The 18,851-nt window shown below is 41.6% G+C and overlaps 1 protein-coding gene across 1 annotated transcript in view; it reads left to right on the top strand.

Moving 5' to 3' along the window:
- Positions 1-18,851, top strand: part of STMN4 (stathmin 4) — an 81,467-nt gene that overhangs the window by 43,884 nt on the left and 18,732 nt on the right. The window contains exons 2-3 of the mRNA XM_033938564.1: positions 2,835-2,903; positions 5,129-5,224. Of these exons, the coding sequence (XP_033794455.1) occupies positions 2,891-2,903; positions 5,129-5,224 (109 nt within the window). The 5' untranslated portion in view covers positions 2,835-2,890. The remainder of the gene's footprint in view (positions 1-2,834; positions 2,904-5,128; positions 5,225-18,851) is intronic.

Raw genomic sequence — 18,851 nt, 5'->3', positions numbered from 1 at the left:
ACACAAAATTCTCGATCCGACTGGGCTGGCAATCAACTGAAAAAGCGATTGCTGGGGACCAGTTGCAAACCCTCTTTTCCCACTGTCCAGCTGGGGGGAGAGCAGTGCCTGTTGGCTTCCAATGAAGCAACTTAAGCAATCTCGCCGCCCAAACCGATCTTTGCTGCCTTCCCTGCAGTGCGAGCCCACAGGTTTAAAGCATGCAGCCCTGCTTTAAACCCATGGGCTCGCACTGCAGGGAAGGCGCAGAAAACAGGGCATGACCAAGTTTCAAGTTTATTTAATATGTTTGATTTGATTGCAAAATCCAAATCCAATGAGATTTACATTTAGTTAAAAATTAAGTTTAAGATAAAAATAAAAAAACAAGGCAATTAGTACTAATTGTAATAAAATAATACATTTAAAAAAGGGACCAGCTGAGTTCCGCCACTGCCGGGAAGAGGCTGCCGCCGGCGGGGAGCAGGAGAGTCAGGTCCGGTCACATTGTTCCTTCAGATAGAGGCAGGACCTGTAAGGATTGTTATACTAACTCGTACAACATGACCAGAGTATTATTAGCCTGGCGCAAGCCGAGAGAACAGCCCACGGCTGCATTCCATTCCCAGGGACACGAGCGCACCCGGCCCAGCGCGCTACATTATAGCGGTAAGGTGAGGGCAGCAGTTGACAAGAGCGGGACTGGTTTTCTGGGAGCCACGCGGGTTGGGGTCAATCTGTAGCGAGGGAGGAGAAAGGGCTTTAGAAGAGAGCAGGAGAGTCGGCGCACTGTGAATCTAGTAGCCCAACAAGTAAAAAAATAAAAAAGTTGCAGCTGGATGGGTCTAGATGCATGCGCAGACCATCCACAAATGCGCATGTGTCGGGATTGCAGACCTGCGATCTATGCCGGCATTCCTACGATCGCCCCTATCTGCATATTGGATGTTGAAGAATTTTTTGGACCTGCCCGGATCAGGCCAGATCGGGCAGGTTAGTGAATCTGTCCTATAGTCTGCCCACCCTTCCAGTGAAGAGTTTGGGAACCCCTAAATAATGTTAAACAGTAATACAGCTGTGAATTTTGCACCTGCTAGACAACAGTCAGTCTATACCTGAGCATATTGCCTAGGGTATTGACTAATTGTTGTAAAGCAGGTGCAAAATTCACAGCCATATTACTTTATATTACATAACTACATACACTGCTAGCTGGCTTCCAAATTTTCATAGGGAAAATCTACAGGAAAAGGCAGAGAAACATGCCTCAATAGCTTCATATACAAAATCCTAGCCGATAATTCATGAATATTGTCAATCAAACACCACGTGATTTTGTAATCCTTCCATATATTCCATTTAACCAATTATTGATGTTAATCTCTCTTGTATAACATATTCCAATATATATTGTCCTTAGTTGATATCTATCTTTCCTAATACTGCATTTATCTTTCCTCATCTCCAATCAGATAGAACTTAAGCACACTACCAAGCAGAGCTCTGGGTTTCTGGCCCAGAAATATCTAAGAAAAAGGACCATTTAAATTAAATGATTAATTTATAGAGCGTGTATGGTTGGGCAGACTGGATGGGCCATTTGGGTCTTTATCTGTCATCATTTACTACGTTGCTATCTTATATGGATATATAAAGGTATAATGATGCAATCACATTGATGTTTATTCACAATTGTTATATTGATCCCTATGTCCTTGCTTACTTCTCATATGTTCATTTTTTCCCTTCAAAATATTAATAAAATATTTGAACAATTAGTTTCATGGGGTGCCCCTACCACTATGAATGAGGTTAGAATGCTATGAATGCTGACTGGTGATGTGATGCCATCTTTTCAGGTCAGCATCCTCCAAGAAGGACCTGGAAGTGCTGCAACAGCTTATGGGATGTCTGTCTGACCTCCATTTTTAAAGTCCCACCTTCCAGATTTTCCTAGGACTTAGAGAATGACACGGGGACATATTTTTCTCCATCCCTGCGAGGACTCATTTTTCCCGTCTTGTCCCCGCGAGTTCTTTTCCTGTCCCTGCCTCATTCCTGCAAGCTCTGCCCTCATCTGCACAAGCCTCAAACACTTTAAAATCATAAGTGTTCGAGGCTTGGGTGGTTAAGGCAGAACTTAAAGGAATGGGACAGGGATAGCGACAAAACTTGTGGGGATGGGAAGGGGAATTTGAGTTCCTGAGGGGACGGGGATACATTTGTCCCTGTGTCATTCTCAACTAGGAATGTTCTTACAGTACTGACTGATTGGTAGTAGCTGTTATTCACCACACTTGGAGCGCTGGAGTGATTTAATAGTGGCAGTGATTGGTCAGAATGGAGTTTCTACGAGAGAACCCTGGCTCTTTCATCTCAATTAATATAAACTCATTTTGTCATAATTAATATGATAATGAAATGAATTAATGACTAGAGTGCATGCTATTTAAATCCTCTGTAGCATAATGCACAGGAAGTTTGAGTCTTTCAATTGAAAGAAAACGCTGGAATGAGGTGACAGGAGACTTAGGAGTAATTTAAGAAAATACTTCTTTATGGAAAGGATGGTGGATGCATGAATGGCCTCCTTCTGGAGGTGGTGAAGATGAAGACTGTATCAGACTTCAAGTAAGCTTAAGACAAGTACATAGGATCTTTAAGGGAGGGGAAGGGATAGTAGATTGTATGGATAGGCAGACTGGATAGGCCATATGGCCTTTATCTGCTATTATTTTTCTATGGTTCTAAGGTTCTAGCTGCATGGACTGTGGGCGGTAAAGTGAAAACTAAAGTGAACTGAAAGAGCTGTTTAAATTAATCTAATTTTATTCTATTCTTCTTGTTATTTCCAGGTCTAAGTGAATTTCCATATTTCTTTCTCAGGCACCGAAACTAACACCTCAGCATCATGACCCTTGCTGGTATGTATATAGACAAAAAGCATTACAAAACATCGGGGATGGGAGGAGTCAGAGAAGATGGGAAGTGAGTGGGGGGAGGTGGTAGGTTGTTGTGAAATTTCTAGAAGGATTTGAAAAGTTCTTAGTGTTCCACAAAACTCTTCAGATTTTGTGAAACATATGTAAAACTCTGAAGCCCCAGCACTTTGTCTCCCCCCACCTTACCAGCCTTTATTAGTATCACTTTCCCCTCACTGCAGCTGGTACTGTATTCCTACCGCTGCCTCCTGTAGCCCTTGTAAGTCAGCTGACATCTGGGTCACCCTGAGTGGGCTGAAAGAGGCAGTAGTCAAAGAGCAGAGCCAGCAGGAAGGAAGATGTAGTGGCACTGGTGCTGTCCAGCAGGGGAGCAAATGCCAGGGCTGCCACAAGTCTCATTCAGCCCAGGGTCCCAGCCTTCCCCACATCAAGATGAATAGTTCAATGTCAGAATGTATTTACATGGGGAACAATTCTGTATTGTGTTGTGTGTGCATCCTGACGTGCATATGTGCATCCCAAATATGCAGAGAGATAGATTAAGCGTGACAATAATCAAACTGCCTGCATCAGAGAGTTTGCATCAATTTTGATTACCACCCCTGGTAAAAAGTACCTGCAGAGATCTGACTGTGCCTGCCTTTTTCATGGATTCTTTTTCAGAATTAGGAACGCTATTGCCTCCCCTAACCCTACTGGTAGGAATTACTCCCAACATTATATACAGTTTATAAAATACTGTTTAACTCTAGTAACCGCTTTGAAAATTTCCCTTGACCAGAGTAATTTTGCAACAACTCGTATAGGGGTAAAGTTTGTTAATAAATTTTGCCTTAGGGCTTTCTTCAAACTTTGACCGTTAAAGTATGTATGGATTTTAATCCAGGATGTCTGCACTCATTCATCCCCCCTCCCTCCTCTTACATATCTGTACATACACATGTACATTGCCAAGTTTCCTCTGTTGATCTTTGCTCCATGCGTCTTTCTGAAATGGCTGCGCCCACTGCTCATGCCAGCAAAGAGACATGCACTCCTGCAGGAATTTTACAAAAGGTTCTAGGTCAATATATTGTTTTCTAGAGTACCGCTGGAACTAAGCGTGTCTTGACTTGCTCCAAAGTTCAAAGTTCTTTACTATGTGTTATCAGATAACACAATTCAGCTAGCTATATCTGTTCAGGCAGCAATAACTGGTCCACATTTTCCCCACATTAACTGTTGACAGTGATGTAGTAAGGAAGGGGGGCAGGCGGACCGCCTTGGCTGCCATCTTGTTGGCAGCGGCGGCCAATCTCTGCTCCCCCTTGCCATGCTTTACACCTTCCCTTCCTCCTTCATGTACAGTCAAAACTTGGTTTGCGAGTAACGCGGTTTGCGAGTGTTTTGCAAGACGAGCAATACACTCGAGCAAACTTTAACTCGCAAACCAAGCGTTGACTCGATAAGCGAGCATGCCACCCCACCCCACCCTGGGAACTGGCTTCTCTCTTCCCGCAACCCACCCCCAAACCCTTACCTCCAGCGGACACCGGCACGCACCAGCCTACTGGACATACGTGTGCCGGTGCTGAAATAGCCTGCCGCTGATGTTGTATGCTGGGCTGCTGAAGGGCCTTGAGCATCTGCGCTTGCTCATGGCCTTCTGGTTCCCACCCTCTCCGAGTTTCTCATGAGATTCTTGGAGATGGTGGGAGCCAGAAGGCTTTGAGCATGCGCAGGGCCAGGAAGTGATGTCAGATGGAAAGCCAATGCCGGCACGAGCAGCAGGCTAGAGAAGTTGCTGACATTAACAGCTAACACAGCTTAATAAACAGAAACGTATAATTTTGAAAATCCAAAACAGCGCATGAAACTCCTTTCCCTGATCTATTCCTGCCTTGGAACGATCTTTGTGAAAATGCAGGTAAATGCAGGAAAATGCAGGTGTGTTGTAAAGCAGCGCATTCACCTGCATGCAGCATTTGCAAGTCTCAAATAGCTCTTTTGACCATGTACGAGAGTAGGCATTTACATTTTTGGAAAATTATTCCCCTCCCCTCATTTTCTGATGCTGGCTAAAGAAAATGAATCTCATATTTCACCGCAGCAAGAAAGTTTCTGAATTCTGAAAAAGCAAGAGAATCAATGAATGTGTTATGCTCATAAGTAAAAAAAAAGACTCAATAAATATCTTTTTCTTTTTTTACATGGCTTTCAACCTATAGCCTACAAGGAGAAGATGAAGGAGCTCCCCCTGGTGTCCCTCTTCTGCTCATGCTTCCTAGCTGATCCCTTAAATAAACCAGCATATAAATATGAAGGTACGCTATGCATACCACTGTTTTTCTTTCCTACCTATTACAATTTATTTCATTTTTACATTCTGCTGTATAGAAAATAGCATCACAGTATAATCTCAATAACTAAAATCAGTTCTCCCCAACAAGCTCAGAATGGGTTATGGGTTAATATACATAATATTGTATAGTTAAAATGGGTTACAATTTGCCATACTTATAATACAGTGTGTTCATCCTAATTTGACCTACACAGAGGATCTAATTTAACATACATTTAGTATACATTTCTTTTTTAATCATCTGGCAGGGGGGGGGGGGGAGAGAATTAGGTGAAGAGGTGCTTTCCTAAAGTTCAAAAGCCCTTCAAGGGATCTGATCTGTTGGGGCAGTTGATTCCAGTAGCTTGGTATAAAATGGGAGTAGGATTGTCATCTGGCATTTTAGAGTTGGAGGGCATGAGCAGGGGGTACTTTGAGACGTGTTTCCTCCTGGGAGTGGAGCAGACTGTTAGAGACGAATGGGGAAGCTTAGTTGAGATGTACTTGGACGCCATGTTGTGCTAGGACATGTATGGGTAGCCAGAGGGCTGATGATAGAGTCTGGGAAATGGAGTCATGGGCGTAAAGGTTCTTTAGAAGTCTGATTGTTACATTTTGTACAAGTTGAAGACAATGTAAATTATTTGCTGTCAGTCTGATGAAGTGTGTTACAGTATTCCATGCAGGAGAGGTTGGGTAAAGTCAGATTCAGAGAAGTAGTCCCTTATTTTTCAGAGTTGTTGGAGATAATAGAATGAAGAGGAGACCACCTGTGAAATGTGATTGGAAAGTGATAGTTTGGAATCAAGGAGTATCCCTAAGCTGTGTGCTTGGTCTTTTGCAATTTTGGTAGTTGATTCACAGAAAAGAGAGGGACAGGTGTAGGTGCTGTGCTCTTTGCGGATCCAAAGGAGTTCTGTTTTGGAGGCGTTTAGCTGCAGTTTGCTAATGGACATTCAGTTTTTGAGGAGTCATGGTTTTCTCCCAGTGGAATATATAGTTGAACGTCATCAGCGAAGGAATTAATCTGAATTTGGTATTTATGGGTTATGTCTACGACAGATCTAATGTAGAGATTAAATAGTAGAAGGGATAGTAGAATCCCTTGAGGAATACTGTTTTTGATTGGTTTTGGTTTTGTTAGGGCAGTGTCGAGAAAATACGCTTTGGGATTTATTACTCAGGAAGGAAGTGAACCAGCGTAGGGGGAGAGTGTGGCGCAGTGGTTAAAGCTACAGCCTCAGCACCCTGAGGTTGTGGGTTCAAACCTATGCTGCTCATTGTGACCCTGGGCAAGTCACTTAATCCCCCCATTGCCCCAGGTCCATTAGATAGATTGTGAGCCAACTAGGACAGACAGGGAAAAAATGCTTGAGTATCTGAATAAATTCATGTAACCCGTACTGCGCTCCCTTGGGAGAACGGTATAGAAAATTGAATAAATAAATAAAATAATGTCCTGGATGCCAATTTTGGAGAGTTGTGTAATGAGGAGAGAGTGGTCAATGGTGTCAAAGGCTGTGCTGAGATCCAGTAGCACCAGAAGGACATCATTTCCATTATCCATAATTTACAGCAGTCGTCAATGATGTCAAGAAGGACAGTTTCTGTACTATGGAATTTCCTGAATCATGACTGGAAGGTGGATAGGGCTCCATGCTTGACAATGAAAGAGTGTAGTTGGTTGAGTACATTTTTCCCAGGATCTTGGAGATAAAGGGTAGGTTGGAGACAGCTGGGCACGCTAGGTTCAAGTGTGGGTTTTTTAAAGATTGGTCTGATGATTACTGATTTCCAGTTTTGGCCACTAAGCTTGATAGTAAGGCGGTGTTGGAAAGAGGAAGGATGGAACTTACAAAGGCATCCTTTGCAGCAACTAGGAGGTGTGGTGGACAGGGGTCTAAGATGGAGCCAGAAGGGCAATAGAATCTAGTATCTTGATGAGGTCATCTTATGAGACAGTTTTGAAGTGGATTAGGTTTCCAGTTGTAGATTTACATATCCTGTCTGTGTTGTGAGGAATTGGTGTTGGTAGTGTCATAAAGTCAAGATGGGATCATATTTTGTTAGTGAAGAAGTCGGAGAGCGTTTCACTGTCAAGTTCAGTGTTAAGGCTTTGGTTGTCTCCTTGTGATGCTATGAATATCTTTTTTGCTAGCTTAATCAGGGTTTTTGATTTGTTGGGGGGTCTTTAGTAGTTGTTGGAAATAGTATAGCTGGATTTGTCTTCATTAAGCCTGGATTTGTACCATTTCATTTCTGTTTTCCTTAGTTCTCTTTTCTTGGTTCTCAAGTTGTCAGTAAATCAAGGGGAGGAAGAAATAGTATTTGATTTCTATGACTCATGGCAGTCTCATCAATGGGCTTGGAATTAGATTTTAATGTTCTTGCTAGGTTAGAAAGGCCTGAGGAGAGATCCCTTAAACCGATAGTGTTGTATATTTTCTTTGGTTGGATTTGCTTCCTGGTTGATGGTTGCTTAGTTGTGTAGGTGTGGTTAAATGTGATCAGATGGTGATTGGATCAGGGTACTGGTCTGATGGAGCACCTAGGAGCTTCTGTGATGAGTGATATATCTTTCTGAATAAAGATTAGGTCTAGGATGTGGCCTGCAGTGTGAGTCGGTGAGGGGACTATTTAATGGAAGCCAAGGACTGATAGTGGCATGGTAAAGTCTGCTGGGGATCTGGTCTCATTTGAGTAGTTTGTTAAAGTCTCCTAGCATGATAATTTGGTTGTAGGTAATGACCACTTTGCCAAGGATGGATAGCAAGTCATCAAAGATGGCCATTGGAGAATGGGGAACTCTGTATATCAGGGTGACTGTGAGGTCTCTGTTGTGGCCCACTGAGAAGATGAGGCATTCTAGTGCATTTAGTGTGATGGTATTTAATCTTGGGTTGAGGTTGGATTTGATTATAGTTGCTACACCTCCTCCTCTAGTGTTGGTGCATGAGCAGGCTAGAGCTTGACATGAAGAACAAAGCTTGAAAAAGGGTAGGAGAAAAAAGTTACAATCTCATTTTAGGGAAAAAAAAAAGGAACATGTCAATTTTTAGGCTGCTAATCAACTTTTAAATATATCCTTAAAGAGAAATACTTTCAAGCCTTTCTTAAAAAGTTGATAGTACAATTCCATCGTAAATATTGTGGTAGACGGTTCTAGATGGATGGATCTAATACATTGCAAATTGAAGTGTGAGTCGATTCAAGGCATGTGAGATGGTATGAAGGCACTGCTAATAGATTCTGCTGTGATGATCGTAGTATATGTGTTGTGTAATATGGAATAAGGAATCAGAATAAGGATAAAGATCCTGATTGGATGATCCTGAAAATAAGAGCATGTATTGCATAAGTAAGGAGGTGCAAATCATATGTATGTAAATGTGATCGATCAATCACTCAGTGATCGATCGACACATGCACAGAGCCCTAACAGCAGTGACAGGGGAAACTGCTCCAGTCACTGCTGTTAGGGTTTCTTTTTTTTTAATGGCACAGATGTTATGTATGTGTTACACATGCACAATCTGCCCGATTAAAAAAACAAGAAAAAGCCCCCCTATGCTGACCCCCCTTCCCTGCACCACCGACTCCCCTGAACCAATTTCCTCCCCTTCCCCAAATATAGACAGGAGGGATGTTCACTCTCTCCTGCCATGCAGAACACCCCTGCGCCAGGCACCCCCGAGCCACTGTCCCCCCCAAACTAAAAAAAATGGCAGGCGAGATGCCCACTCCCTCCTGCCACTGGACACCTCTCCCCCCCCACCCCCTGAACCTCCCCATACCTTTTAAAAAAGTTAGAAGCAGAAAGCCCGCTCTGAAGCTCCTGCTATGGGCCGCCAGTCCTAAATAATGGGCCTTCCCCTCCCTGGTGCATCATGTGATGCACGGGGAGGGGTCAAAGACCTTGATTTGTTCAGACGCCTAAGGTCCCTCTCAAGGATACTGAGGGAGGAGCCTAAAGCCCTGATTGGTCAAGCCAATTGGTCAAGCTAATCAGTGTCTATGGGCTAGATGCACTAAAGTCAGTGATCATCACTAAACCTGTTTTCACAGCTTTAGCGACAATCATTTCTACCGACCTGATGCACAAAATGGCCCACCGCATGTTTTTCCCTCGATTGCCCAATTTCTGATCTGGCCATGCAAAGTAGCTAGAACCGCATGCAAAGCAGCCAAGTGATTGATCCACTAACATTGCTTGGCTATTCCAAAAAGAAAGGGGGGTTAGCGATCAGAAAAACAGACTGGTTAAGACCTGTCTGAATCAATCAGGCCTTAGGCAGATCCCTCTGTATCCAGGATACAGAGGGAAGAGCTTAAGGTCCTGATTGGCTTGCTATTTTTGTTGGGTTGGGGGATGGAAGTTCAGGGGTGCCTGGTGCAGGGGGATGGCCATGGTGCGGGTGTGTTCTGCATGGCAGGAGGGAGTGGGCATCCCTCCTGCCTATTTTGGGGGAAGGGGAGGGGATTGGTTCAGGGGGAGTCGGTGGCATCGGGAAGGAGGACAGCATGGAAGGGGGTTCTTTTTATTAATGGGGCAGATTGTGTGTGGTTAACACACACACACACACACACACACACACACACACACAATATCTGTGCATTAAAAAAAGAAGCCCTAACAGCTATGACATGAGGCTGCTTCCCCTGTCACTGCTGTTAGGGCTCTGCAAATGTGTCAATTGCTCACGTTTGCATGCAAATCATTTGCATGCAAAATTGATAGCACTTCGATCGCTGCTCGAGAATCGGCCAGAGAATCGGCTAACAGCGATCCAATCATTATCTTTAATGCATCTAGTCCTATGTTATAGATTGGATGTTCCTATCTTTGACAAGATATTGCCTTGGTTAAATAAAATGTTTAATCTTAAAAAGCTGTCATTGAGATCGAATCAAAAAATCAATTCAACAGGGTGAATTGAATCAAAATTTTTTTCCCCTGAATTGGGCAGCACTAGTACAGAGGATAGATGTGGCAATGGGAAAAACAAATGGGAAAGATAAATGGGAATAGGAGGCTAGGGAAGGGGCAAGATAGGAAATGTGAAAGCTAGGGGGTGAGAAAAGGAGATGGAAAGTTGATAGGTAGGTGAAAAGTAGAAAGGAGTAGGGTGAAATTTGAGTGGACAGGGTAAAAAAAAAAAAAAAAGGAAAGAACTAAAAAGGAAAAATTAGTATGCCAGAAACAGAGTGGCATAATTTTAAAAAAAAGTCTAAGTCCGTTTTGGGCCTAGAGTGCTAGTCGCTCCAAGTTGGCAGCGTCTAAAGTCCATTCTCGAAAAATACATCTGAAATATATATTTTTTATCTCGAAAATCATCTACTTCTAAGCCCAGCCATTTGATCATCCAGACCGCTAAGTCGTCTATCTTTATATCCCATTCTCGTCTAAAAAATCATCCAAGTCCAAAAACGCCTAGAACAAGACCTTTTGGACCTTGGAACGGTCATTAAAGTGATGGACTGGTCACCCAGACATGGCAACAGAGGAGTGAGGCACCTTACACGCCACTGCTGTGAACTTCACAAAAAAGGTGCCACATAAACATCTCACCACACCTCCCATGCAGGTCATGGTGAGCCCCCCAAAACACCCCCCCAAACCTACTTTACCCACCTGTCTACCACTCCAATAACCTTTATGGCTGCTGGTGCCACCTATATGACAGTACAGTAGGGTTTGGGTTTTTTTTTTTGGTGAGCTCTCATTTTCCATCATTAATGCAGTGGTTAGAGTGGCTTATGGGCCTGGGTCCTCCTCTCTATGGTTCATTAGCCATCCCCCAGACTACTTAAGCCACCTCTGTGCAGCTCTACTAGGCTTTCCTATGCCAGGTGCTGATGTTCTGGAGGCATGTATTGTATATATGTTTTTATTCCGATTTTTATGGCGGTGGGGGGATGGGGGTTGGGAGGGGTAGAGGTCATTGATCACTGGGAGAGTGTGTGGGGGTCTTCACTTTGTGTTTACAATGGTTATCTGGTCACTTTGGATACCTTCTGGGCACTTACAACTGTTGGTGTTGTTTTTTTAAATTCTTTATTAAATTTATATAATAATGTACAAGATAACTCTTGCCTCAGAAATACATAAGAAATTAAAATTAAGAAAAATTTAACCATTAAGCAACAATATTTTTCCCTTAAACCACAATAAGTTTAAATTCAGGGAGAGGTATCAGAAAATTAGTGAAGAGAACCCAATTAAAAGTAAAAGAATAGGAATTGGCTTAACAGACAGTTCCCGCTATTTATAATGCTGTTCTGTAATTGCTAAACTCCCCCTGCCGACAACTTCTTCATATCCAGGTAGGCCCGCAACTGCTCAGGTAGAAAAAATACATATTTAACCCCTAGATACTTAACCATGCATTTACAGGGATAAGCCAAGAGAAAATTTGCACCCAAAGTTACAGTTTCAACTCTCATGGCTAGAAATAATTTCCTGCACTCCTGCTTTTGTCTAGTAACAACTTTTTTTCCCCAAGAATAGAACTTGAGAATTATGAAAGTATTGTCTAAAAAAAAATGCTGTCACATCTTGCTCAAAAACAAAAGAAACCAGTAATGTAGCTTGCTCTGAAACTTCACATATTGAAGTTTCAAGCAAGTCTGTAAGGTTCAAAGGTTCTCTGCTGGAGTGGCTCCTAGTTCCTTTTTCGTAGGAATGTAGTATATATGGTTAACTGGCGGAATATTATCTGGGGAATATTTTAGAACCTCAATCAAAACTTTTCTCAGCATTTCCATAGGAGTCACTCCTTTTTTTTTTTTTTTTTTAAATTCTTTATTGATTTTTAATCAAAAACAGTGTTATACAAATGACAGAACAGTATGTATTACATACATTACACTAAAATCCTTACAGGTAACATAAATATCATTCAATAATTTCAGTTTTTTACATATAATAATAGCAGAATATATCCTAATATCTAATACAAATGAAAAGTTTCACCAAATGTCGCTATCAATTTTATTCCCCACCTTCAACCCCCCCACCCCCTGGTTGTGTAAATAAATGAACCAAAGAAAAGATATGATAATATATATTATTATATTTTTACAAATTTATGTCAATGGGCTCCAACTTTATTAAAAACTTCACTAAAACCCTTACATCTTCAGTAATTCATTCCTATTGTATCTAGTGCAATTCCCACCAAGTATAATTTATTTTATCATGGGTTTTCCAATTACTGGTAATAATTGAATGGCTTTCCTGTTAGGCATATAATATAGACGTTCTTATATTTATTAGAGTGGGGTTTCACATTGTAATAATCGTTCACAATTATAGCATCATTGATAGTGGAACATGGAATCCAAAACTAGATTTATTTGTCCCCAAATTGACTTCCAAAATATATTTATAAACAGACAAAAAATAGCAGATGATCCATAAGAACATAAGAACATAAGCAATGCCTCTGCTGGGTCAGACCAGAGGTCCATCGTGCCCAGCAGTCCGCACACGCGGTGGCCCAACAGGTCCAGGACCTGTGCAGTAATCCTCTATCTATACCCTTCTATCCCCTTTTCAAGCAGGAAATTGTCCAATCCTTTCTTAAACCCCTGTACTGTACTCTGCCCTATTACGCCCTCTGGAAGCGCATTCCAGGTGTCCACCACTCGTTGGGTAAAGAAGAACTTCCTAGCATTCGTTTTAAATCTGTCCCCTTCAACTTTTCCAAGTGTCCTCTTGTTCTTTTATTTTTCGAAAGTTTGAAGAATCTGTCCTTCTCTACTCTCTCTATGCCCTTCATGATCTTATAAGTCTCTATCATATCCCCTCTAAGTCTCCTCTTCTCCAGGGAAAAGAGACCCAGTTTCTCCAATCTCTCAGCGTATGAGAGGTTTTCCATCCCTTTTATCAAGCGTGTCGCTCTCCTCTGAACCCTCTCGAGTAACGCCATATCCTTCCTAAGGTACGGAGACCAATATTGGACGCAGTATTCCAGATGGGGGCGCACCATCGCCCGATACAATGGCAGGATAACTTCTTTTGTCCTTGTTGTAATACCCTTCTTGATTATGCCTAGCATTCTATTTGCTTTCTTAGCGGCTGTTGCGCACTGTGCCGTCGGCTTCATTGTCATGTCCACCATTACCCCCAGTCCCTTTCTTGGTTACTCTCATTCAATAATATCCCTCCCATCGTATAGTTGTACCTCGGGTTTCTGTTTCCAACATGCAATACTTTACATTTCTCAACGTTGAACTTCATCTGCCATCTCGCCGCCCATTCCCCCAATTTGTTTAAGTCCCTTTGCAATTCTTCACATTCCTCTTTTGTCCCAGCTCCACTAAATAGTTTTGTATCGTCCGCAAATTTTATTATCTCACACTTCGTGTCTGTTTCTAGATCATTTATGAATATATTAAATAGCAGCGGCCCGAGCACTGAGCCCTGCGGAACACCACTCGTGACCCTCATCCAGTCCGAGTAGTGGCCTTTCACCCCTACCCTCTGTTTCCTACCCGCCAACCAGTTTCTGATCCATCTATGTACGTCTCCGTCCACTCCATGGTTCTTCAGTTTCCGGAGTAGACGTTCGTGAGGCACCTTGTCAAAGGCTTTTTGGAAATCAAGGTATATGATGTCTATGGGGTCTCCTCTGTCCATCCGTTTGTTAATTCCTTCGAAGAAGTACAATAAATTCGTTAGGCACGATCTCCCCCTGCAGAAACCATGTTGGGTTATTTTCAAAAGTTCGTTTCTTTCCAGATGTTCATCGATGTGTTCTTTAATCAGTGCTTCCGCCAGTTTCCCCGGAACCGAGGTCAAACTCACTGGTCTGTAGTTTCCCGGGTCACCTCTTGATCCCTTTTTAAAGATGGGCGTGACATTGGCTATCTTCCAATCCTCCGGGATCATGCCTGTTTTCAAGGATAGGTTGCAAATTTGCTGCAGTAGTTTCGCTATCTCCTCCTTTAATTCCTTCAGAACCCTGGGATGGATTCCGTCCGGACCCGGGGATTTGTCAGTTTTAAGTTTTTCTATCTGCCTGTGTACATCATCAAGGCTCACTTCCATGGATGTTAATTTTTCTGCTTGATTTCCATTGAAGATTTGTTCAGGTTCTGGTATGTTGGTTGTGTCTTCGTTTGTAAATACAGACGAGAAGAACATGTTGAGTCTTTCTGCGACTTCTTTCTCCTCCTTCACCGCTCCCTTCCTGTCTCCTTCGTCCAGCGGTCCCACCTCCTCCCTAGCTGCCAGCATCTATTAGACTTAGAACTATCAATTTTATTTAATCGAACTGGGGTCCAGAAAATCCTATGTAACAAAAATAACCATGTTTGTTTCATAGATGCTGACGCTGTACATTTCAATCTCCAAGTCCAAATTCGTGGCCAACGAGATACAGAAAATATACTGTTTTATCTCGATACTCCAGATGTCTCTAAGGCTATTTTTTGGCTTTTTATTCAAAAATCCAGAAATCAGTTTGTACCACTGTGCAGCCTGATGTCCTACTAGATCGGTTTGGTAGCAAAGGATCTCATAGGAATCAATCCTAATGATTTTGGGAAATTCAGGAGACGCGCATTGAGCCTACGGTTGGAGTTCTCTAATTGTTCTACTTTTCTATTAAGCAGTCTTTTGGCTTTAACAATTCCAGTGGATAAAGATTGAAGATCTTCCACCTTTTTTAACTTGCTTAACCTCTAGTGCAAATTATTCTTTAGTCCCTTCAAGTTTTTCTGCTAAAGAATTCACAATACTCACAAGTGTTGTGATCTCCCGAGAAGACTTGTTGACGGAAGAATCGAGCTTTGAGAAGTAACATAGCAAATGATGACAGATAAAGACCCGAGTAGTCCATCCAGTGTACCCAACCATACATGCTCCATAAATTAATTATTTAGTTTAACTGGTCCTTTTTCTTAGATATTTCTGGGCCAGAAACCCAGAACCCTGCCCAGTAGTGTGCTTAGGTTCTATCTACTGGAGTCTCCATCCCCTGCAATTGGGGTCTCCCTCGCGAGAAGAACTTTATGGGGCTCCTCCAATTCAATCGCAGGAAACTCCAAGCATGGTGGAGGAACAGCTGACAGGGGGGGGAGAGAGAAATCTCCCAGTCCAATTCCTCAGCTCCTCTTCCCTTCAAGGACACATACACACACAAATACTTTTCTTTCTATTGGCCAAAGTTGAGGATTGCATGTTTCCCTTCCCAAACTTCCAGTTTCCTTTGAAATAGCATTTTCCCAATCTGGCATGGTTCCTGACAATAATGAACTTTTTTTAAAATGATTAATGAGGTTATACACACACACTGTTTCACAGGACAATAGGTGCCTCTGATCACAGGGACCACACACAAGATACACTGGGCTTTTTTCTGTCAGGTACAAGACCCCAGGATTTGTCTCAGGTGTCCTGAGACCTAAGCTCCAATAATCAACTTATTACTATGCTTTTTACCTCAGGGAAAGGATGCCCACTGGAATTGGATGTTGGGCCTGAAGTATCTCATTGTATGCTCTGTTGTATTACAGTTGGGAAATAACACCGATTACAAGTGGAAGGAAAAGACAGGGCCTAATTACAGGAAATGCCCGTATGCTAAGAAAGAAAAGAAAACACACAGAAACTAGAAGATCAAAGCAGAAACTTTTGAGGCCTTGTAAAACTCTGGCATCTCTTTTGAGCTGTGAATCAAGTCAATGTTTGATTGTGCAGGACCTTTGAGAATTTTCTCCCTTATGGTTAACTTTTTGTGCTCTGTTACCTCATTGTATCTTCAGCTTAATGTTCAAGCAAAAATAAAAATGAAATTAAAGGCATAAGCTGTTGATATTGCTTATGCACTGACAAGGTGTCATCTTATGTAGGTACAGTAAGTTTTGGGTGGGTTTTGGAAGGCTCACCAAATAGTATAAGCACTGCAGTACCCCCTAGAGTGCCTAGTAATGTAATGTAATGTAATTTATTTCTTATATACCGCTATATCCTTTAGGTTCTAAGCGGTTTGAAGAAAATATACATTAAGATTATAAATGAAGTAAGAAGGTACTTAAAAAATTCCCTTACTGTCCCGAAGGCTCACAATCTAACTAAAGTACCTGGAAATTAATAAAGAAGAGAAAATAAAGATGGTTGAAAAAAAAAAATTCTATGTGAACTTATAGGATGGAAATTAAACTGACAGTGAAGAACTGTATGAAAAATACATATGGAATGTAGTTAGAGAGGGTAGTTACAATCTATTTATGGTATTTGTTTAATTGGAAGGTGTTAAGGTGGGTAATTTGGGGGAAGGTTATCTGAAGGTAGGTGAATCTTCTGGAGGTAAAAGAGGAGGTTAAGATATTTGGATGAATTTTTTGAAAAGCAGGGTTTTGATTTCTTTTCTGAATGTTTTGAGGTTGTCTGATATTGTCATAAGATTGGAGATGGAATGGTTGATTTTGTGCTGCTTGTGTTGCCAGAAGGTTGTCAAACATTTTCTTGCGTTGTGTGCCTTTGAGTGGGGGGAAGGCGAAAGGGTTCGAGGTTCTTCTGTGTCTTGAGGTGGAGATTTGGTTTAAGCGGTTATTTAGATAGGAGGGGGAAGAGCCGTGTAATGCTTTGAATATCAGGCAGTAGAATTTGAATTGGATTCGTGCTTGTATGGGTAGCCAGTGAGAGTCTAAGAAGGCAATTGTTATGTGATCATATTTTTTGAGTGAGTAGATCAATCTGAGGGCGGTGTTTTGTATGGTCTGGAGTTGTTTTATCATAGTGGCTGGACAAGGAAGATATAGGGAGTTGCAATAATCCAGCAGACCTAAGACTAGGGATTGGACGTTTTTTTTTTTTTATTTTTTTTTTTTTTTTTTTTTTTTTTTTTTTTTTTTTTTTTTTTAGACGATTAGTCTAAATTGTGCTTGGTCAAAGAATTTTCTGATTTTGCGGAGATTTCTCATGGGTGTTCTGCTCAGATGTGTCTGTGTGACCAGCTGTTTCTTTCACATCTTTGGGTGGTGGGAGGGGGTTGGTAACCACTGGAGGAGTAAGAGGGGGTCATGCCTTAATCCCTCCAGTGGTCATCTGGTAATTTTGGGTAGCTCTTTGGCCCTTATTCATTTTTAACATAGTAGATGACGGCAGATAAAGACCCGAATGGTCCATCCAGTCTGCCCAACCTGATACAATCTATTTATTTATTTTTTTTCTTAACTTTTTTCTGGGCAAGAATACAAAGATCTGCCCAGTACTGTGCTTAGGTTCCAACTACTGAAGTCTTCATCAAAGCTTACTCCAGCCCATCTACACTATCCCAGCCATTGAAGCTCTTTCCAGCCCATCCTCAACCAAACGGCCATATACAGACAGAGCCCGTGCAAGTCTGCCCAATACTGGCCTTAGCTCTTTAATATTTACTATTATTTTCTGATTCTACATCTTCTGTGTTCATCCCACACTTTTTTAAACTCTGTCACCGTTTTCCTCTACACCAACTCTCTCTGGAGCTCATTCCAGGCATCCACCACCCTCTCCGTAAAGAAGTGTTTCCTTACATTGCTCTCGAGTCTATCACCCCTCAACCTCAAATTATGTCCTCTGGTTTTACCATTTTCTTTTCTCTGGAAAATATTTTGTTCTATGTTTTTTTAACTTTATTTAGTTTTTAATGCCAACAAAAAGTGCAATACAATTTACATAAAAATAATAATATTCAAATAAGCACTTATAAACAATCAGAATCTATACAAAAGATAAAAATTCCCTCCCCCATCCATCATTACAATCAGGATGTGTGGGTGCAATACAATGGAAAATAAACATAAAGGGCAACTATAACAAACCTACAAAAGACATCAATGGAACCAAACCAATTTGAATATCTTATTATGCCCCAGCAAGTCAGCATTCATTTTCTCATACTTAAGTTAAGGATAAGCTCGCCCACCAGAAAGGAAAACTAAGGCGATCCCATTTGCATGGCTATCCCGGTCATAATTCGGAAAAGCCGGCATTTATAGCGGTCCATGGGGGGCTTAATATGCAATAACGTTCCACATATAACTACCTCATATATCAATGGAATTGATGCCTCCAGAATGGTATTAATCTGTCCCCATATTGACTTCTAAAAGTTAAGTATCAAAGGACAATAGAACAGCAGATGATCCAGTGTCCCTAAATCAAGATGACAGTGCCAGCATCTATTAGATTTAGAACTGTCTAATTTTTGTTCTATGTTAATACTTTTCAAGTATTTGAATGTCTGAATCATATCTCCCCTGTCCCTCCTTTTTAAAACAGGTCTTGCCCCAAACGTCTAAATGGTGCCCTGGACGTTTTGTTAAATGTTCGATTATCTTTGCAAAACAACCAAGTCTTAAGCCTGCCCATAACAGGCCTTCAACATGCCCCCTTGGAATTTAGATGAACAGGGGACGAATAGCCTAGAAAAAAAAATCTAACATATGGGTTTGAAAATAGTGGATATTTTAGCAAGAAAAACATCCAAATGTCACTTTATGCCATTTTTCGATGTTTTTCTCTTTTGAAAAAGAGCTTTCAATGAATGATAAAAGATTCTCATGGAAAATACCAACAAAGAAGCAATTATCATAAGAAACCAGATACATTGCTTATT

The sequence above is a fragment of the Geotrypetes seraphini genome, chromosome 3 (genome assembly GCF_902459505.1).
Source record: "Geotrypetes seraphini chromosome 3, aGeoSer1.1, whole genome shotgun sequence".
Lineage (NCBI taxonomy): Eukaryota > Metazoa > Chordata > Amphibia > Gymnophiona > Dermophiidae > Geotrypetes > Geotrypetes seraphini.
Note: the sequence above shows the minus strand (reverse complement) of the source record. Positions and strands in the feature narration are given on the sequence as shown.